This window comes from Boleophthalmus pectinirostris, unplaced genomic scaffold (assembly GCF_026225935.1).
Source record: "Boleophthalmus pectinirostris isolate CB_2022bp ecotype Guang Dong unplaced genomic scaffold, ASM2622593v1 HiC_scaffold_2, whole genome shotgun sequence".
Lineage (NCBI taxonomy): Eukaryota > Metazoa > Chordata > Actinopteri > Gobiiformes > Gobiidae > Boleophthalmus > Boleophthalmus pectinirostris.
In genome coordinates, this window is record NW_026571152.1 from 10,187,147 (window position 1) to 10,208,801 (window position 21,655).

At 38.2% G+C, this 21,655-nt stretch overlaps 1 protein-coding gene across 1 annotated transcript in view; it reads left to right on the top strand.

The window, feature by feature from the left end:
* Positions 1-21,655, top strand: part of cep290 (centrosomal protein 290) — a 59,377-nt gene that overhangs the window by 33,846 nt on the left and 3,876 nt on the right. The window contains exons 27-49 of the mRNA XM_055155479.1: positions 552-703; positions 996-1,107; positions 1,851-2,153; positions 2,887-3,039; positions 4,073-4,237; positions 4,695-4,802; positions 5,244-5,375; positions 5,877-6,149; positions 6,460-6,567; positions 6,771-6,970; positions 7,684-7,897; positions 8,466-8,603; positions 8,859-9,080; positions 10,178-10,297; positions 10,381-10,526; positions 11,637-11,792; positions 13,729-13,849; positions 18,145-18,279; positions 19,056-19,142; positions 19,759-19,932; positions 20,243-20,365; positions 20,772-20,938; positions 21,464-21,605. Of these exons, the coding sequence (XP_055011454.1) occupies positions 552-703; positions 996-1,107; positions 1,851-2,153; positions 2,887-3,039; positions 4,073-4,237; positions 4,695-4,802; positions 5,244-5,375; positions 5,877-6,149; positions 6,460-6,567; positions 6,771-6,970; positions 7,684-7,897; positions 8,466-8,603; positions 8,859-9,080; positions 10,178-10,297; positions 10,381-10,526; positions 11,637-11,792; positions 13,729-13,849; positions 18,145-18,279; positions 19,056-19,142; positions 19,759-19,932; positions 20,243-20,365; positions 20,772-20,938; positions 21,464-21,605 (3,651 nt within the window). The remainder of the gene's footprint in view (positions 1-551; positions 704-995; positions 1,108-1,850; positions 2,154-2,886; positions 3,040-4,072; positions 4,238-4,694; positions 4,803-5,243; positions 5,376-5,876; positions 6,150-6,459; positions 6,568-6,770; positions 6,971-7,683; positions 7,898-8,465; positions 8,604-8,858; positions 9,081-10,177; positions 10,298-10,380; positions 10,527-11,636; positions 11,793-13,728; positions 13,850-18,144; positions 18,280-19,055; positions 19,143-19,758; positions 19,933-20,242; positions 20,366-20,771; positions 20,939-21,463; positions 21,606-21,655) is intronic.

Below are 21,655 nucleotides of genomic sequence, written 5' to 3' on the forward strand. Positions count from 1 at the left end.
GTCTTCTTGTCAGTTTTTCTTGAAGTATTTAAATGTGAACAGAATCCTATTATTAAACCTTTTTTTTTTTTTCCCAAAACTGGCAGCTCTACCTGTCATAGGCACTTTAATGTGGAATTTAACAGTAATTCCACATTTTTACGCTACTAAACTGTGTATATGGTGTTTTAATAGCATTGTCTGCTGTCCCTAGTTCTTTTTTGGCCATTTTAGTGCCAACTAGGTACATTTGGAGCTTTCTGGTCTAAAACAGTCAAAAACTCTGTGATGCCCTCTGCTATTTCAAGTTCTAAGTGACATCACACAGGGCTGCCCTGACTACAGTCTGGCTGCAGGGGCGGAGTTTGATATGTATATACCAATCTTCAACTAATCACACTGTGCCTTATACCTTTAGACCCTGCCCCTTCTCCCCTCTAACTTTTCCTTTTACTCTTCCAGATGCTGCCCAGTTAAGCTGCTGTATTTGAAATGCAGTTGTAGGCGGAGTTTAGGTGTTTAGTTCAACTTTAAAGCTTGTATCTGATGGTTCCTTTCTGTTTTGATTTCAGCTGACGAAGATGAACATGGATTTGCAGCGTCTGGAGCGTGAGTTGAGAGACGAGCTGTCGAACTGTGTGAGTAAATCTGTGAGTGATGCCGACCGAGCAAGAGTCAGCGAACTGGAGAAGACTGAGGCTCTGCTGAGAGAAGAAGTGGCCAAGTATGTTTATACCATATGCATTATAAATAGGACTGCACAATGAATCTGAACATAAGCAATGTGGGCAGCATTCACGTTGTAGAGTTTGATGAAGTCTTAATTTCAGATGGAGGACAGGGGCCTATATGGAGTTTCACTGTTTTTGAAAGAAATCTCCAAACTTATCTACAGATGTTGAATCGTATCATTATTTGTTATGAACTTATTCATCTTGATATGATCATATTAAGTGCAGATATGTGGACATGGATGAACCAAAACATCTGTGTCCTGTGTCGCTGTGTGTCCATAGGCTGCAGGAGGTATCAGATGTGGCCATGCTGCAGGCCTCAGCGCTTGAGGCCAAACATCAGAGTAAAGAGAGAGAGATGGAGTCTCTCAGGAGGCAGATACTAGACCTGCAGGTAACATGATGAACGGAAATACTCCTGTTTATTTGATATGGATGTGTCAGTGTGCAGAGATGGAAAAAGGTTACATTTATCATTGTATGGGTTTGGTGACATGCTCTTTCCTCAAACTCAGTAGTATTTTTTCTTAAAGGTGCACTGTGTAACTTTTCTGGTGGAAGGCTCGCTATCTGCTTTTATGACATTGACTAGAATATTTTGGAGTATGGTGTTAAGCCTACCTATCCATATGGAGACAGACAAAAACACATGTAATAGTTAAAATCCACCAAGGGAGTCTTGATCAAGCCTAGCAACAAGATCATGGAGATAGGTCCCACAACTCCTGATGAGCTGTCACAGCAGCATTGAAGGATGGGTCAGATGAAGAAAACAATAAAGTGTACCTCAACCTTAAAGCAGGTGACCTGACCAAGTTACAGGTCATATCTGTGGAGAGGCAATCCTACTAACACAGTATGAATGTATGTTCTTCAAGATATTTTTGAGCAAAGATTTGTGTAATTGAATAAATGCAAAATGTAATGTTTTGCAAACACAGGCAAAGTGACAACATTTCTATAGAGATGAGCAGGTTACCCAGTGCACCTTTATATACAATCCTTACATTTATTTTTAACCAGTTGCTATGAAATGTGAATAGAGGAAGCAGATAAGTTAATTTACTTCTTTAAGCCAAAATATAAAATACTAAATCATAATCTGCCTATCTGTAAACATTCCTTGTGTGTTCTCAGTCCCAGTCTGATGAGAAGTCCCTGATCGCCAAACTGCACCAGCACATCGTGTCTCTGCAGCTCAGTGAAGCATCTGCTCTGAGCCGTCTGCACACGGCACTGTCCTCTGTGCAGAAGCTGGAAGTCCAGAGACTCCGAGCCGAACAGAAACAGGACCAGAGTGAACATGCCCTCTTCCTCGCTCGACAAGAGGCCCGAAACCGCTGCACACACCTTCGCCAAACCGTGCAATCTCTCAGGAGGCAGTTCTCTGGAGCTCTGCCTCTCAAACAGCAGGAGAAGTTTGCTGTAACCCTGGTCCAGGTACATGGATTAGAGATAGTTCACGCTTATTAGTGTATGGCCTGTCTCCGTATCGCCATCTTCAGCCAAGGCCGATATTTTGTTTTGGCTGATCTGCTGCCTAAAAAATACACATAAAGCTTTATTTGACTTTAATACAAACTTTAATAGAAATAGATAACTGCACACTTATGAGCCATTGGTTTCTAAACATTTGTCATTGGCCATAAAAAAAAAAAGTTTTGTATTCTTGCATTGTATTGTTGTATTAACACCACTATCCCTTAATTAGCTCTAGAATACTGTGTGAGTTTTGGTGTTATCATACATTTGTATTCTATGTGGACTTATAGCCATAGAATACATATTTAGATCAATTAAGATGATTTGTATGAAACAGCAGAAAGGAGGAGTTTGTGAGTTTGCTGAAGATTTGGTATTATTTGGTATTTATATGTAAAAAGGCTAGTTCTAGTACTTTTGCATAAATAGTTGTGTTAACATGAACCCACTTGTAGGTGTAGTCTGGGTCAGGTACATGGCGATAACTTTTAGCTTTTGCCACGCCCCTTTTTAATCGACTAATCAGTTGGTAGAACATGTCGTTAATAGACCAAAAATGTCTTTAGTTTACTACAGCCTTAGGTTCAGAACAATATTGCTCAAGTACATATAAAAATGTATGGCATTGGTGATGGTTATTACCTTAAAGTGCCTTGAATGAATGTATCTAAACATAATATCCCTGTTGCAGATGCAAGAGGAGCAAGGGAGAGCAGCGGAGGAGAGGAGACGAGCAGAAGAGGAGAGGAGGAAAGCGGAGAGCAGAGCACAGGAGCTGGAGCTGAGGATGAAGGGCCTGGAGGAGCTTATATCCACTCTAAAGGACGCTAAAGGAGCTCAGAAGGTAAAGCATGTGTGTTAGATGTCCTCCCATTCTCCTATATCCCTGTGTGTCAGATTCTTTCAGTATTGTTAAATGAACATCTGTAGTTTCAATACTAGTTTTCATATCCATGGATTTCAGAATGATGAGAAATTAAGTTACCATAGCAATTAACAATTTAAAACAAACTACTGTATTATTTTCTGATTTTCTGGCAAACCTATTCACACAAATCACCAGTGTACATGAACTACAGTTAAAAAAAAACCTGAACTACTATCAAAGTAAACAAATTCAATATCTGAGACCACTGTTATTATATTCAGATGTATGCAAGAGCCTACTTCATTGTTATACTTTCTGTTTCATATTTGATCTTAACATGGCTGATATGAATCTGCATATTTTCTGTATCTGTTGGGACTGCTTTTTCCAAGAGATAAATATACAACTTTCATCCTTGTCCAATAAAAATACATACTTTCATTCTAAAAACAAATGATATTGTGTAATGAAAAACAGCCACAAATGAAAGTCTACACCAGCATCTGCAACAACTACAGGGCTAAGCTGTTATTTAGTTTTGTTTAGTAAAGTCACTCAAACTGAATAGAAAATATACAAAGCACGCACAAAACATTATATTGTCCTTGGGTGACATTAAAGAAACATTTTCAGTCAAATTTTCAAAACATAAGGTTCCATGGCCTCATTAAAGTAACTTCACTCTTTAGTGTGTTATTAGAATTATATTACAACAAACAGATGTTTAATTTAAATGCTACCGTTACCTAGCCTTAGGTATTGATTTTTTGCAGTGACATGATGCTGGGGGGTACTGCATGTATGTCTATGGTGGAATTTTCAACACACACAACAGCACAAATCAGATCACAAATCAGCTGTAGTTCCACCTAACACAGGTTTTATGATCAAATTGTGTTTCAGACAGACCCCCCACCCCTGAGAATGTATTTAATTTATATGTATACTTCCACACAGCTTAGATTTCTATCATATGAATTAGCAACATTTGGGTACTTGATTTCCTCAGGTGATGGAGTGGCAGCGGCGCATGGAGGAGGCTCGTCTGCAGGAGCTGAGGAGGAGCCGTGAGCTGTTGGTTCAAAAAGAGGAGACTCTTTTCCTCAAGAGATTGGTTCAGGAGCAGGAGAGGAACATACAGAGACTGGAAGAGGACATGGTCCAGCAAAACACGGTGAGAAACAGCTCCAGTTTACATATCCGCACTATGATCTCAGTACTTGCTTATAAAGTTGTTAAGTGTGATGTCACGTTCGGGTCCATCAGTTGAAAACAATGAACATGTTTACAATTTCCTCTTTTTTTTAGTGGCAACACATCTCACTTTAATAGTGTTAGCGATGGCTGGCATTTAGTGAGATACACACTGGTAGTCTTACGTTATGATAGATTATTGAGACATTATTTACATATTTGATGCAATTTGTGATTAAACATACAAATACAAAGCTAGACTCAATAATCAATGTTATAATAAAATGAACTGTTTGCAGCTGTTAACCTTTACTTTCTTAAAGCTTTTCAAGCATCCTATAAATCCAAAAATCTTTACAAACCCTTTAATAACAAAAAATATTATTCACCTTCACCTTGTTGTGTTATGTTTTATTTTGTTATTGTCTGTGTGTCAGCTTCTGGAGGAGAGGCAGCTGGCCTGGGACCAGAGAGAGCTGGAGCTGGAGAGACAACTCGACCAATATGAGAAACACCAGGACGAACTGCTCAGCAACGCTCAGAAGGTACAGAGAAAAATCTATATGTAAATGTGAGGAGGGACAGTGAATATATGGTACTAAAGAGGGACAGTCAATCTCGGGATATGAAATGTATGACGTACAATACAGAGGAGAGAGTCAGATGGAGCAGTGTCATGTAAATGTACTTTATTTTGGTGGCCTATTTGCTGAGTGGCTAGCGCTCACGCTTCACATCAAGAACATTCCGGAATCTGTCCCTGACTCACCTGGGTGTTTCTGTGTAGAGTTTGCATGTCCCCCCTGTGTGTAGGTGAGTTTCCTCTGGGCCCTCAACCCAAAACATGAACCACAGATCAAGCTCACTGCTCCTGGTTGCCCCAGCGACATTAGTTGAAGGATGGGTCAAATGCAGAGCATGAATTTTCTTCACAAGTGATAAATTAAGATGTAGCTTAACCTTTATTTTATTTTGTTGTATTTCAGATAGAAGACAGTGGTTTCCTCCCTGACCCCTCTCTGCCTCTGGCTCATCAGTTGGACTTCTCCCTAGAGAAAATGAGAGAACATTTAAAAACCATCAAGGACCTCCAGGCAACCTGCAAGAATCTAGACGAGGTAGAGCTCTGTGTATTCTGTGTATCGGAAAATAGTAAATTAATAAAACTTAGTCAGTTCAAATTTAGATGCTTAGATGGAGATTAAATCTCTTGAATTTTTGACATTTTTTGCAATTAGCAAATCGAAAACAATGTAACTCAATTTCCTAGACTTCTACAAACATGTTTTGTAGATGTGTAGCAGTTCAGATTCTGGTCTAAAATGTTAATTCCCTGTATGTGTTTAAAATGTGCACTGTGAAATACTACTACTACTATTACTTTTAAATTGTTTCAGGTTAGCTAGCTCCTCCCTTCAGGCAGATATTATGAAGAAGTCTTTAGGATGAGTGGCAAAACACATTCACTCCACATTTTTTGTTCGGTTGACAGAATTAAGTTTCGTGGTGGAACCTACCTGGATATTTGAGGGATTGCACAGATATCATTATTTTAACCATACTTTATTGAAGAAACATTGCACCTTATCATCTCCATAAAATCTGTTGTTTTATTACAGAAACTGAAGGAGAAGGAGTCGGCCTTGTGGAGGTCTGAACAGAACGTGATCGCCAGAGACCGGGTCATAAACGAGCTGCGTCTGAGACTCCCTGCCACCGCCCAAAGAGAGAGGCTCCTCGCAGAACTCAACCAGGACCAAGACCGGACCAGAGACCAGGACCAGAGAGGACTAAAGCTGGCCCAGCAGACCATCCGAGACCTGCAAGGGCGACTTGACAAGAAGGAGGAGGTCGTCAAGAAGTACCAGAAACAACTGGAGCAGGCACAGCAGGTACAAGCTAAAAAACAAAACACTTTTGTAGTTTGACTACATGAAAGTCTTAAAGTCACTTTACCTGATTTTAAAAACTTAAAAAACTGAATTATTCACAGCAATGAGTTCATAAGCACTTTTCACAATTCTTAGAGACCAGAGTGGAGTTTTGCTCTCACTGAAATTCTAACTATAACAATAAAAATAAAAATGAACTATAGATTCAATTGAAATGACCTAATATTGCTTCTAAAACTGTTCTTATAATTATTATATTGTTACCTGTATAATTATGATTATTGATGATTGCTTTATTTTCTCTCTACAGGAGCAGGAGGAGATGATAACGAAACACCAGGATGAACTCAAGGCTCTTCATAAGAAACTGGATTCAAAGATGGACAGCTCCTTGGATCAGTTCAAACTCACTGCTTTGGTACAAAAAAAAATGCCATCGTAGTTTCAGTTATCTGAACTTTTAGATTCAAATTTAAATAGTTAAGAACAATTTGGTAGAGTGATTTTGGTACTGAGGATTTGGAAAATGCAGATGGTTTGACCTGATTTGTTACCCCTTTCCATCACAATATTGACATGTTTTTAATGTAAGAGAGCATGTTGTTTCTGTCCTTCTGCTAGGAGCTGACAAAAAAGCCAGCGTTGAAAGTGCCTAACTCTAAACACTTGGAGCGTTTATCTGAACTGGAGCAGACAGTATCAGAGCAGGAGCTGAACCTGTCGAGCGTCACAGAGCAGCTGAGGCTCAGAGCTGCCGAGGCGGAGAGAGTCCACAGAGAGCTGCAGAGTCAGGAGCAGAGACACGAGGAGGAGAGACACAGGTCAGTACTCCAGGATGTATAATGTATGTTACTGCCTAACCAATCATTATGGCCCTTAATATACAGGAGACTATGGTGCTCCCCATGGACTAAAATTCCCTCCCATTGTCTAAAAAAAACTGGACAATATTAACACACTAAAATTAGACTTGGGTGCTAATGGTGTTATCAGCAATAACATATATGGATTTGGGCTTAATTACACATATTAAAGACACAATTTGTAACTTTTCTGTAGTAGGGTCCGCTAACTGATTGTCTCCATGGACAAAGTATTGCTTTGTCTGAAATGTTCCACAGTATGATTTTAATTAGAGCTGTTTTCTGGCCTGAGTTGGTCTGGTGATGTCACCTGCTTGTCTTCATAAATATAGATATGTTTAACATGACACTGTTGAACATTCCAAGCAAAGCACTAACATCTCTATGGAGACAGCGAAGTTACATAGTGAGACATTTCCAACAACCTGAATGTGGACTCTAAAATATTATATAAGTTGCATTTACTCTATCTCACATTGGTTGAAGTACAAAGAAAAAAAATAAGTTATTGTAATACATCAGTGCTTATTTGGGACTCAAACAATTCCCATAGAGGACTAAGGAATTAACTAATGTATTTTTTTTTTTTTTTAATGGTAAAAATATGAGTTCCAAGTTTTGATCTTCACAATTGTTCTCCTCTTAATTTCATTCTGTGTTTTACTCTTCAGACTGGAGGAGCACTACACATCACAGGTGAAAGCTCTGACCAGTGAGCTCGAAGAACAGAGGAATCACATGACACAGATGGAAACAGACCTGGTCCAGGTCCGGACTGAGCTCCAGGTCCAAAAAGAGGCTAACGCCCGGTCTCCTAGCAACAGCCTGAAGAATTTAGTGGAGCGACTCAAAGGGCAGATCACACACAAGGACAAACAGCTCAAGGTAATTAATAAGGCTGCACAATTATATTGTTGAAATATCAATATTACAATAGTGGCTGATGCAATCATTGATATTGCAAGAAAATGCATATATCGCAACAACACAGTTCTCAAAGTGTTTTTTTTTTAAATAAAATCGACAAAAAGGCATTATTCACTCTATGAAGTGCCTATAACAGGTTAGACTATTGATTTTACTAAAACACAATTAACATTATATTTAAGATTTGTCTAAAAATATAAAAATAAAATTTACTGGTTTCACATTTTTAGGTTTCAAAATTTACTTCCTGTTTAGAAATTATTTATATTTACAACAGGTATTATACCATCAGCGTAATTCAAAATGATACCCAGTAACTAACAGGCCAAGTTTATGAGAGGCTGTCATTTTTCCTTCAGCCACACACCAGGTTGGACTAAGCTTGTGACTAGGTGCCTCCAGTTGGAAACCACATTCTGCCAAATGCTAACAGTGAACTAACTGCATGTATCACCTCCCACACAGCTGTTCTAACTGTTCGCCCTCACCTGTTTCTGTCCCATCACCTCTGACCCATCTCCTTCAGGGTCTGAGCCGAGCGCTGTTGGAGCTGAGGGCGGAGCTCACCTCTGCCGCTGAACAACAGGTGATCTCTGCAGCCGCTCAGAAAGAACAAGGTCTGAATGTCCAACAGCTCATCGACCGCCACAACAAGGACCTCAAGGTACCAACATAAACATGTGATATGATGAGTCTGTCTTATTCTAACCTTGTAGTTTAGACCTGTACAAATGCGGTGGCTAACAGTTTAGTTATGTTTATGTATATACAGTTTCTAATTACGTATCAGTACAACTTAAAACTTGCAAAAGTTTGCCAGGTACTGTGAGCTTGGTGTTGAACATTGAAATTTTAGAAACTCTGTAATTACCAGCCCTTGTTTTGAGTTGAATAAATCTTATCTTGTCTTTCATTTCAGTCCCAGGTGCAGGATCTGACTGAAGAGCTGCAGGTGCTGAAGGACAACCTGAAATCTTCCAGAAACCGTGAGTCCGTCCTGAAAGAGGAAGTGGAGAGTCTGAACCAGGAAGTGCAAAGGAGCCAGAAGACTCAGAGAAGACTGGAGAAGGAGAAAGAGGAGAGAGAGAGGGAGGGCAAAGAGTTAAAACAGCAGGTCAAACGCCTCAGCAACGCACTGCAGGTAAAATAAAGACAGGTTTTCATTTGTTCATCAGGAGGATGTTATGTATTAGTTGTTTTTTTTTTAGCTTTTAATCATGTTAAAATATGGTTGCCTCATTAAAACGTACCTGGAGTTGTATTTCACATCATCTCTTTTGCCGCTGAGCCTCACCAAATATTCCTGTTTGAAATTTCCTATGATTGTGATGTCATAGATAGAAGCCCTGTGCCATTTTAAGACCATAAATCTTCTCCAGACTCATTTTAAGCATTCATCAAATCACATTCACCACTGCTGCATGATTATAATCTCCAAACATGTTCCCCATTATACAGTTTAATTGTTTTCGCTGTGGCAATTCCCTCTTCTTCCAGTATATGGCAAGCAGCACCAGATCAGAGTATAGTGGAGTTGTTAAGGTTAATTTTAAGTTCCAAATCACGAAATGTCAAAGCAAAGGCACCCAAGAGCATTTATAAATCAAATAATGAATAATACTTGTTATTTAAAAGTACAGTATGTAACTTTTTGGAGGTGACACATCACCAGTTTGATTCCATGGAAATAGACTTAAAACCATACTGTGGAACATTCTCCATGACATGTTTTATGTGGCACTGTGGAATATTATAGCAAGAGTAACAACATTTCTAGGAGAAGTCCATCCCCCAGGCCAAATAAGAGTCAGGTTTGTGGAGAGGCAAGCCCACTCACAGTAAGAACACATGTTTGTGAATGTTTTTATTGCACCTAAAACATGCTTTTATTCTAGTCTATTGCTGGCTAAAAAGTTGCTTTTTTTCTTGGCCATTAAAGCAAATATGAAAAGATTATTTTTGTTACATTTACCATCAAAATTAGAGACAAACTGATTTAGCCAAAAGATCTGCAGGTCAGATCTGTGGAGAGGTGGGCACACTTACAGTAAGAATGCATGTTTTTCAACATATTATTCTGACAACAAAAACAGCTGTAATTGAACAAATGCAAGATAAATATTTACTGCAACATTCTAATCAAGACAATAATATCTTCATCAAGCAGAATGAGAAGTTGTGCTTGAGTTTGTGTATTTTATTTATTTAATTTTTTGCACGCTTTTGTTACTTTTTCAGAGTCAGCCTGACAGCGACAGTAAAGGCCAAACCATTGAAAATCTACAGAAGAAAATCCGGAAGTTGGAGTCAGAACTGGACAAGAGAGAAACAAAACCTGTGAGAGACGATTCTGGAAAGGTTTGCATTTGTAATTAATGAATGAACACTGCATAATTTTACATTTTTGCAATCAGTCTGTAACATTGGATTTACTTTTGCAGCAGCCCAAAGAGGAGGTGATCCGATGGGAGGAGGGGAAGAAGTGGCAGACCAAACTGGAAAAAGTCAAATTGACGTTAAAAGAGAAAGAACGAGAAAACGAGAGTCTGAACAAACAGCTGAACACCCTGAAGGATCTCTACTCCAGGTCTGTAATGTCAAATATGTAAGAGTATAACTAGAATCAATGGTCACATGCATTTATATAACGCTTTTCTACCTTCAAGGCACCCAAAGCTCTTTACTTCAAGAAACCACACATTCACACACATTTATACACTACCACTGCAAGCATTTTATAATTACTACTCCTTAATTAGCCTCAAAAGTGCACTGTGTAGCTTTTCTGGTGGAAGATCTGCCATTCTCTTGTCTCCAAGGGGATGCTATGGCTTAGCTTGAAATGTTCTGTAGTATGGCTTTAAATAGATCAATTTTGCATTTATTTAAGGCAAGGCAAGTGTATTTGTACAGCACAATTTGTACACAGAGTAATTCAAAGTGCTTTACGGAATAAGAAATACATTAAAATCACAATATACAAATACAAACAAATCAAACCATAAATAATCATCATAAAAATAAAATTAAGACAGAGAGAAGAAGAGTGCGGAATGAAAAATGAAAACCTTTCAGTCATATGTAGCTAAACAGAACTGTTCTGAGCCTTGATTTAAACACAGTCAAAGTAGAGGCCTGTCTCATGTTCAGACTCTTATAGGTTTTAGATGCATGAACCTGAAAACTGTGTTTAGTCCTGACTGTGGGCACCAGCAGGAGGCCGGTCCCTGAGCTTCTCTGAGTGTGAGATGGTTCATATGGCACTAACATGTCAGAGATGTATTTTGGTGCTCGGCCATGGAGAGACTCGTACACAAGCAGAGTCGCTTTAAAGCCTCTGAGCCACAGGAAGCCAGTGCATGTAAAAACTACATATGTTTTTATTGCTCGAAGATACCTTGAAAAACATGCATTCTTACTGTAAGCATGCTCGCCTTTCCACAGATCTAACCTGCAAACTGAGCTGGTGGTGTCACTTGCATGTCTCCATGGCGGTAGATAAATTCATGGACATGCTGTGGAACATTCTAAGCAAAGCAATAACAGCTCCATGGAGACAAATAGATGGTGGACAAGCCTATAGAAATATACATAGGGCACCTTTAATAAAGCATGAAGAAAGACAGATTTTTGATTTAGGCTCAAAATAAACATGGCTCTTAGTATTGATTTCATGGCTATATTACATGTATTTCAGACTGGAGCAGGAGAAGACCTCGCTGCTGAAGAAGCTGAAGTCCAGAGGAGTGACTGTGGACCATGTGGTGGGCGTTCGAACAGAGGAGAGAGAGACCGAGCTGCAGGAGCTGAGAGAGAGGAACAGAGAGCTGGAGGGACAGATCAACAACATCAAGTACTTTATACTACTACTACTACTACTATACTACTACTATACTATACTAATAATGATACTACTTATACTACATGCTACTGTTAATTTTCGAGAATGAGGTGATGTCATATTCCCAGATAGATTGTTTTTCCTATAGATTACATTGTACTTTGTCATGAAATATCTAAAAGGTGAATTTACAAATGTTGAACCTGACCATCCTTTTCTATTAGTGGATAAATCCAAGAAGTTACTGCGTTACAACAATCTGCATTTTATTTAAAGGTCCTATATCATGCAAAACTGACTCTTGTGAGGTTTAAGCCATGTTAGAATGTTGCTGCTTCCTCAAAAAATGTCTGTTATAATCTTGTTTCCTCTTCAAAAACATACCTGGAGTTGTGTTTTGTTTCATTCATACATGTTTGAGTAACCTAGTGAAGGTGTGTGGAGTTTAAAAACACAGTGCTTCCTGTATTACCACATGACATCACAAGGTGGAATAGAAAGTTTTGTGAGTGAGGGAGGAACTCAGCCTAAATATGCAGGTTTGTGTGTTAAACGTGTGTGAATGAAAGACAACCACAATTTCGGAGAATGTTTTTGATGAGGAAACGGAACAGAAATTAGCCACACTTGCCATTTTATACTTAAACTCTATGGCCTACTGATAACTGCTACTTCTTATCTTAAAATTTAGCATATGTGAATGTTTTAAAAAAAGTAATTGTTATAAATTGTCTCTCACTGCTTTATCTCAAGATAGTCGAGCTTCCTACTTGCAATCAGTATACATTTTATCAACTGTTGTCTGTTTATTGTTAATGTCCACTTTTTTAATAATCGAGGAATACTCCCAGAGGTGGATTAAGAAGCCAAAAAATATATTCAGTAGTGGTCCAAGAAATGACTCAATATTTGTGGAAAGTACTCCTCATGTAAGAGTAATTGTTGGGATGTAACATCAGATTAGATTTTTTTTTTTTTTTTGAAGTTAATGTAATTAGAAGGACAAAACATGAAATAATGCACAAATCTGGTATATTTATCGTCACTTGTAGATTTAAAGCGGGAAGAGTAACCAAAAGTTTTACTCAAGTAAGAGTACTGTTACACTGTACAATAAAGTACTCAAGTAGGAGTAAAAGTCTGCTACCAGAAAAGCAAAATGTCTTTAAAAAGTTACTTGAGTAAATATAACTGTAGTACCCACCTCTGAATACTTCTTATATATTGTTTTGTTAAGTGAGGCCAAGTCAAGAGAATAAACTTGTATTGTGTTTGGAAATGGAAGCCGGGTCATTGGAGGACATATCTGTTAAGACGAGACAGATATTAGACTATCTATAATCATAAAAACACATCAGGAAACAGTGGACGTGTTTCAGGGTTTTTTTGATTAAGGAAAATCAGGAGAGAAGTCCTTATGTGAACTCTGATAATTCACCGTCCAAGTAAACATGTTTAAAATAGGCCCACAAAATGAATCGTAATCGGATCCAATTCACAATATGAATGGACGCAATTAGCAAATTACAAAGGCTCCAGTTTCTCAAGTACCATAATTTCCTTAACAAATAACCACATCTCCTGTCTTATTCTGCATAAAAAACTTTGAATCCTGTAGTTTAAACATAACATAACATACTCTGAAATGTGATTCTTGTATTTTATTGTTTGTCGGTTCATAATTTTTGTCTTTTTGTCAATTCTCCTGGACTTGTTTAAAATGTGAACGTTGAACAGAATTCTGTTATTATTAAGACATAAATTGCAACTCTAATCTCAGTCTTATCTAATTGCATTTTTTTCTAACAGTCATATTTTTTCCAAATTATTCCCTAAATCTGTAATCTGATTTTGCAAAACTTTAGAACTATGAATAGTGACATTGATAGCGACTACCTATATATCAATCAGTCTATCTAATAATAATAATATAATATTTTGTTTTCAGGGAGCAGCAAGCATTGCCGCGGGACGAGGCCATGGAGACTCTGACTCAAAGGAACCAGATTCTGGAGGAAAGAGTTCAGACTTTAGAGACACAGATCAAAGATTCACTGTCCAGACCCTCGGTAAGACACAGTGCTATACAGAACATCTGAATCTTCAATCTTGAATCTTGAATCCATTTTCTTTAACTCTTTTCTCTCATTTACCCAATTTCCTTTCTTTTCAAATTCCTAAATGTTTTTAAAAAGAAACCGTCCTCTTTCAAAACTCTTCGCAAAATCTGCTCAGACACTTTTGACGCTGGCGACGAAACGCAAAACATTCACGTAGGCCAACGCGCCTGCTCTGACGCTGCTTCAAATGGCAGAGGGGGGGCGCTAGACGTGGAAACTCGAGCTGAAATGAACCAGAAAAGAGCAAGTTTGGAAGAAGAACACGAAACTACAGATGAGTTGAAAAGCGAGCAGAAATCTAGTGAAATTAATAGTGAAAATGTACAAGTTGGGAGCGATGATTCAGAAAAAACTCTAAATGTCTCGAAAGTTCAAAAAGTACAAGAATCTGATGAAAATAAACTAAACGAATGTGCTTTGAATGAGGGAGTTATGCGAGAAGACGATGATAATGAGGTGACAGAGAAATCAGAGGAGAAAATTGAGGAAGACAAGCAAGAAGTGGGAGAAAACTCAAAAGGAACCGATATGGCCGACCAAGAAGATGGTTCAGAGGAGTCACGAACAGAAGATGAGGATACAGAGAAAAAGGAGAGAGAGAGCAAAGAGGAGAGAGGGAGAAGAGAAGACAACGTGGCCGACCAGGAAGACGGCTCGGAAGACTCGCATAAAAGAGGAGAGGAGAAAGGGAGGAAGGAGGGTAGAGAGGAGACAGACAAAGATATGGACTCACAAAATGCAGAGGAAGAAGAGAAAGAGGAGAGGGAGGAGAAAGAGAGGAAAGAAGACAAAATGTCCAACCAAGAAGAAGGTTTGGAAGTCTCACAAAAAGCAGAGGATCGGGAGAAAGAGGAGAGAAAGGAGAGTGAGAGGGAGGAGGCAAGAGAGGAGAGAGACCAAGATGCAGACGTGGACTCACGAAAAGCAAAGGAACAAGAGAAAGACAAAAGAAAGAAGAGAGAGGACAAAATGACCGACCAAGAGGAAGGTTCGGAAGACTTACAAAAAGCAAATAAAGAGGAGAGAAAGGAGGGAGAGAAAGAGAGGAGGGAGGAGAGAGAGAGGAGACATCACAGTAGCAGCAGACGTGGAGTTAGGCATTCAAAGGTACAGATACAGTAGTGGACAGTGGCTTCTTAGCTCCTTGTGACTTATCCGTCCCTAGAATGCTTCTGTTGTTGTTGTTGTTGTTGTTTTGGTGGAGTTTTGTATCCCATAATTTGCCAAAATGTTATTACCAGGGTTACTTCCCAGGGTCATGGAAATCCTAGAAAAGTCATGGAATTTTGTAAATTCAATGAAAGTTTTGGAAAAGTTATGGAATTTTAGTATCTCTTTCCCACAATTAGAGCATTCTGTTAAGTTCTTATTAGGCTATTATGATTATTTTTGAACGTCTATATTCGATTTTTACAACTTCGTTTTTTAACAGTTTAGTTTGTTAAAAAACTAATACCAAACCATAAGGTGAGTGGAAAGGGTTAACATTTTATATTTAGCCCTAAAAGTCTGATCAGTTGCACATGTGGTGCCTTAAAGTCAGAAAATTCATTTTAGGTTATGAAGGTTATTTCATTTTAGGTTATTAAAGTCATGGAAAAGTTCAGAAATTTTGTCAGTGAAAAAGAGTGGGAACACTGTATTACATTGAGTATTTTTGTGTCATTCAAACTCATTGATATAATTGTAGAATCAGATGCCCTCCCATCCAGTCTAATCCAACTTTATTTGTATGCACATTTTATAAACAAGACTTATTTCTAAAGTGCTTCACATAGCTGTGTAAAACGTTTCACTTTAAAAGCCAGAGGAATTATGTTCAAACAGTGTGAACTAATAGAATCAATAGATTAAAGAATAATAAAATCAATGAACATAAATAATAAAATCAATAAATAAAGGCAGTACTAAAAAAATAAAATGGATAAAAACTAAAAAAAATATAAAAGACATAGAGGACCACAGGAAGGAAGCCACAGAATAAAAGTGAATCTCAAGACGAGACTTAAAGGGACAGTTAGGAATTTTTGACAAAGGGCGTCATTTCCTACTGAGCCAGAGTGTTGGAGACGTGTGGAGACACTTTTTTAAATATTCCATCCAGTCCTTGTATTTGCAGAGGTCGCTGGTGCTAGGCTAGTGCATGTCAATGGCCATAGTTATCCTGCCACTAAAAACAGTCTTACCCACTCCACAAAACACCTGAAGCAAATCTATTATTACACCAGACTGTCCATGTGAATGTCTGTGTTGATAGAATAATGTCTGAAATAAAACTAACCTTGTATTGCGTGAATCGTCACATGTTGAGGGACTATTTTCTCATATATCAGTCCACTGGTGCAGAACTTTCTATCATGAAGTACAACTCGCTGCTGCTGCTGCTGCTGCTGCTCAGACATAAATCCTTGCAAGGTTGGTTTTACTTCTAAACTTATTCTATCGACACAGACATTTACATTGACAGTCTGGTGCTTCGGGTGTTTTGTGGAGTGGGTAAGACCATTTTTAGTGGCAGGATAACTATGGCCATTGACATGCACTAGCCTAGCACCAGCGACCTCTGCAAATACATGGACTGGATGGAATATTTAAAAAAGTGTCTCCACATGTCTTAAACACTCTGGCTCACTAGGAAATGAGGTCTTCTGTCCAAAATTCCAAACTGTCTCTTTAAAACACTTCACTGTGGGGGCTGTTGGGACGTGTGGGGGGCAGAGCGTTCCAGAGCTTGGGGTCAGCCACAGAAAAGGCTATGTCCCCCTGGTTTTAAGTCACGTCTTAGACACCAAAAAACAATGACGCAAGAATTGGAGTGATGTGTTCGGGCTTTTTGCTCCCTGTTAAAAGACGAGCAGCAGAGTTCTGGACGAACTGCAAGTGATGAAGTGTAGAGTGCATTGGAATAGTCCAGACGAGTAGAGATAAAAGCTTGCCTGTTCAAAATTTAGTAGTGTCCGCTGAGATTTTGGCAGGTGAAATGTTCAATGTTGTAGTTGGATTAATGTGGTGGATTGGCGGTATAATGGGCCTTGTCATTAATATACATGATTTATTGCTTAGCTTTTGAATTTTAGCCTCATTTGAACTGCCTTATTCCTTGTTGCTACCAAAAATTCTGATTTAGTTGGTAAGAAATAAGAAAAAAAATCTGTACTGCGAGGAACAACAATATTTTAAATGACGATCACCACAGTCACCAACCTTGGCATCACCTTAGTCAGTGATTTTAAGTTTGACAAGCAGATCAGTGGTGTTTTAAAATCAAGTTTTTATCATTTGCGGCTTTTATCTAAAGTTAAACCTTTTTTATCTTTTAAACTTTTTGAACAAGTTATGCATGCTTTTATTTCATCATGCCTGGACTCCTGTAATGCACTTTATTATCTCACAAAATGCACTTTATCGATTATAGTTAGTCCAAAACTCTGCAGCGCGACTTTTAACAGGAACAAAAAGGAAAGAGCACATCACCCCAATCCTTGCGTCTTTGCACTGGCTTCCTGTTAATTTTAGAATAGATTTTCAGATTGTATTGTTTGTTTTTAAAGCTTTGAACGGACTGGCCCCACAGTACATCTCGGACCTCATTCAAATTTACACCCCTGCACGCTCTGAGGTCCGAGGGCCAGCTCCAGCTCGTGGTGCCTAAAACGAGACTTGAAATCAGGGGGGACAGGACCTTCTCTGTGGTCGGCCCTCAGCTCTGGAACACTCTGCCCCTCCACGTCCGAGCAGCCCCCACAGTGGAGAGTTTTAAGTCTCGCCTTAAGACCCACTTTTATTTTCTGGCTTTTAACACCGTGGGAGTTGTGTGGTCCTCTGTGTCTTTTATTTATATATTTTTTATTTATTTTATTTTTAAATGTATTTTTTATTGGTTTTATTTATTTATTGCTGTTCTATGATTTTGCTCTTATTTTATTTTATTGGCTTTATTATTTTAAGACTAGTGCGATTATTTTAGTAGTTTATTTTATCATAAAGTGGATTGGATTGAAGATAAGATAAAATAGAAGACTGTTTTGAATACCTGCTTTGACACAGCTTCAAATGGCAACTTGAGATGAAATTAACCAAAAAGGAGCAAGTTTGGAAGCTGATCACTATAAAAATGATAATTTTTGGTTTTAAAATATGAAATGCCAGTCGAATGCTCTGATGTCCCCCCCTCTTTTTTTTTTTTTCTCCTGTAAATATAAAGAATTATATTATATAACTTTATAACCACACGTGTTTTTCAGACTTCTGGTCGCGGCACAGGCACCCCCTCCCAGAGAGACCAGGACGTCTACAAAGAAAACCTCAAACTGGCGTCAGAAAATCTGGAGCTGAAGTTTCAACTTGAGCAGAGCAAGAAAGACATCCCTCGCCTCAAAGTACGCACCTAAACATTCAACTAAAACATCCACCTAAACTCCTAAAAATAACCACAAAAACGTCTCTCGGGCCTCTTCAAAGCACGGGGGCTGTATTTTTTCAAAATAAGAGCCCTGCATGATTGATGTGCTGTGAATCCTCCATATGATGTTATTATGTGACGGGTTTCTTTTGATCAAAAAACCACAAATGTTTAAGAAAAACGTGTAAAGACATGTTGTATAATGTACTTTTATTTGATCCAAGACAGCACGTAATCTGGATATTTCTATCTACAAAAGCGATACTTCAATATTCTTACGTTATCAAATATTTCCAATTCCAATAAGTCTAATGTCTCCTAGCGTATTCTAGGTACCATTTCTCACACAATATTATCAGAAAGTGGCATCAAATATACGAGATCCTTAGTCTTTGTGTTGTTTCCATGTACTGGTCCAACTTTTTCAGTTTCAATAGAGATATTTACTCTTTGACTATAAGAATCTGCTGATTCACGAAATTAATCAATACTACTATAGGGACTGAAATGGTACTTTTACATACAAACATAGTTAACTTATTACACAAGAGATGCAGTTGTGTTATGTTACTGAACAGCTTTGTATGAATAAAACTTCATACATTATTTATAGGCTCTCTTAGAATGTCTCATTACATGATCCAGTTAAAGACCCAATCACAATATCAGCTTAACTGATATGATGGAACTGATACCCGAACCAGCTCATTTCTCAGTTTTGGTATCGTGCAATAACAAAAAATATTGTTGCAGGACCAGGTGGCAGACCTGAAGGAGATGTGCAATGCTCTGAAAAAAGACAAAGCTGAAGTGGAGAAGAGATTGGCCCACGTCAGAGGAGTGAGTTTTAAATTCTGAGTCACTAACAGTGTTGTTATGATAGTTAGACGTTCAACCTTCAAAACCATAATGATCCTGATTAAAATGCTCTTTTTGTAATAGACTGTCATTTTCAACTTTTTTTTATTCTGATTCTGTCCTGATAATGAGAATTTTTTTTTTTTTTCCATATCTCATTGTCAATACTTTTGACAACATTGTGGATGGTTTAATATAAACAAAATGTAAGATAATGATCTACAAATGCTATAGTTTATTACTAAATGCAAGAAATAATTCATAATATATCTTGCTGAATCTAATAACAGGGCAACAGCGGCTCAGTGGTTAAAGAAGTGGTCCCTCAACCCAAAGGTTGGGTTTCTGCTCAGACTAAGTTCTGTTGTTGTGTCCTTAGGCAAGGCACTTCACCCAAATTGCCTAGTATGAATTTGTTGTGTATGTGTTTTGTTGTGAGTGTTGCTGCTTGGATGGGCCGATGGTCCACACAGTGCTAGTTTACCACCAGTGAGTGTGGTGGAGTGAGTGAATAATGCAATGTAAAGCACTGTGGATGGTGCTAGAAAAAGCCAATGCATTATTATTAACCTTTTCATTTTGTGCTTTTGTTTGTCAGAGTGGTGGTTCGAGCGGTAAAACAGTGCCAGAGCTGGAGAAGACAATCGGTTTGATGAAGAAAGTTGTGGAGAGAGTTCAGAGAGAAAACGAGAACTTAAAGAAAAACTCAACTTTATCTGAATCTGACCAGGACAAGATCCGAGCTCTGGAGAAACAGTGCCAGAAACTCAAGGTGTGGAAACATGTATTAATAAGAGCATAAAATACCATTTAGGGATGCAAGATTAATCAAATCACAAGTTTGGTTTCATGTGGATAGGCACAGTAATTACAGAGAAACAGCAAAAATACAATATGAAAATGTTACCTTTGTTGTAAGTTATTTCATATTAGAAAATCTTTCTCTACTACTTGAAGGTTTTTTGGGTATGCACCTATTTTGGCAGAGGATAGACCTCAGATTGGATTATTTACATACTATTTAACCTCCATTTTGTTCTAATCAGTGGTAATAATGGTATCTCTATGTTTTTTTTTCTCAGGAGGAGTGTGAGAAGCAGAAGGCCGAAAGTGAAGCTCAGCTCGTGTCGAAACTTGAGGCTAAAACCAAAGGTCTGGAGAAGATCGTCATGGAGAATGAACGACTCAGGAGAGAGATCAAGAGGGTAATCTGTTTATTTGACAAATTTATGAATTCATCTCAACTGATTTATAACTTGGGGTGAACGTAATTAATTTGATGGGCTAAACATGACATAATTCACAAACACTAGTATTTTTAAAAATTAGACAAATTAAATCATATCTGAAGGAACTGTGCAAGAAACACAAATGTTCAAATCATTTCGTATTGTCAACATGAATCTTTTGTCACTCGTAAACTTACTCACAGCGGGAAGAGGAACCACAACTTTTACTCAAGTACTGTTACACTGCAAAATATATTACTCATATAAGAGTACTCCCACATCTAGGACTGTATATTAGAAAAAGAAGCATTTATGATTTTCTAATTGCAACAATTCAAATTTTAACTTTTAAAATTTTTTATTTTTTTTTTGTATGATTCAGGAGGCAGAAACTTCTGCGCGTCTGAGGGGGACACAAAAAACTTTGGAGCTGACAGTCGAAAAACTGGAGTCGGACCTGGAGGAGACCAAAGCCAGGTTCAGATCCGCCCTGAACCAGACTTCAGCCAAAGGAGAACAGGGCAAGACCAAGACTTCAGTCCTCAACAGGTCTATAACACGCTAGACCAGAATTGAACAAGGACTGAACCAGGACTGAACCAGGACTGAACCAGGACTGAACCAGGACTGAACCAGGACTGAACCAGGATTGAACCAGGACGAGCGCAGGACTAAACTGGACATAAACTGAGAGAGATCTGGGATCTTGTCAGATTAAAAAAATATATCTGTGTCCAACATTAAATTAAACTATTAGTAATACAATGTCATAACACTTATGGTTGCACAGTCATAATTGTTCTAATAGTCTGTGTACTTCCTTCATTTGCCCAGCAGAGGGCAGTATTGTAATACATTAAAATTGGAGATTTCTTTGGGACTAAGATCTGTAAATGATTTGAAATATTCCTCAACAGTTTAAACTGTGACATCATAGAACCACAAAGATGCATCTACATTCACAAATATTCACTTTATTCAGTGGCTGTATTTGTGATTTGACATTTGTTCTTGTAAAAATGTATTGTCATAGTTATTTTTCTTGTAAATATTCTCTTTTTATCTCTTGTGCAGGATGTTTGAGAATAAGATGCAGGAGCTGGAGAAGGAGCTGTCAGAGAAGTCGTCCATTTTGTCTGAACTCAAATTGAAAGTGAAAGAGTCAAAGGAGCGAGAGGAGGAGACGCAGAGACACGTGAGGAGACTGGAGGACCAGGTGTGAGACTCAGTACACTCCCAAACCCCATACAACACATATAACCACCC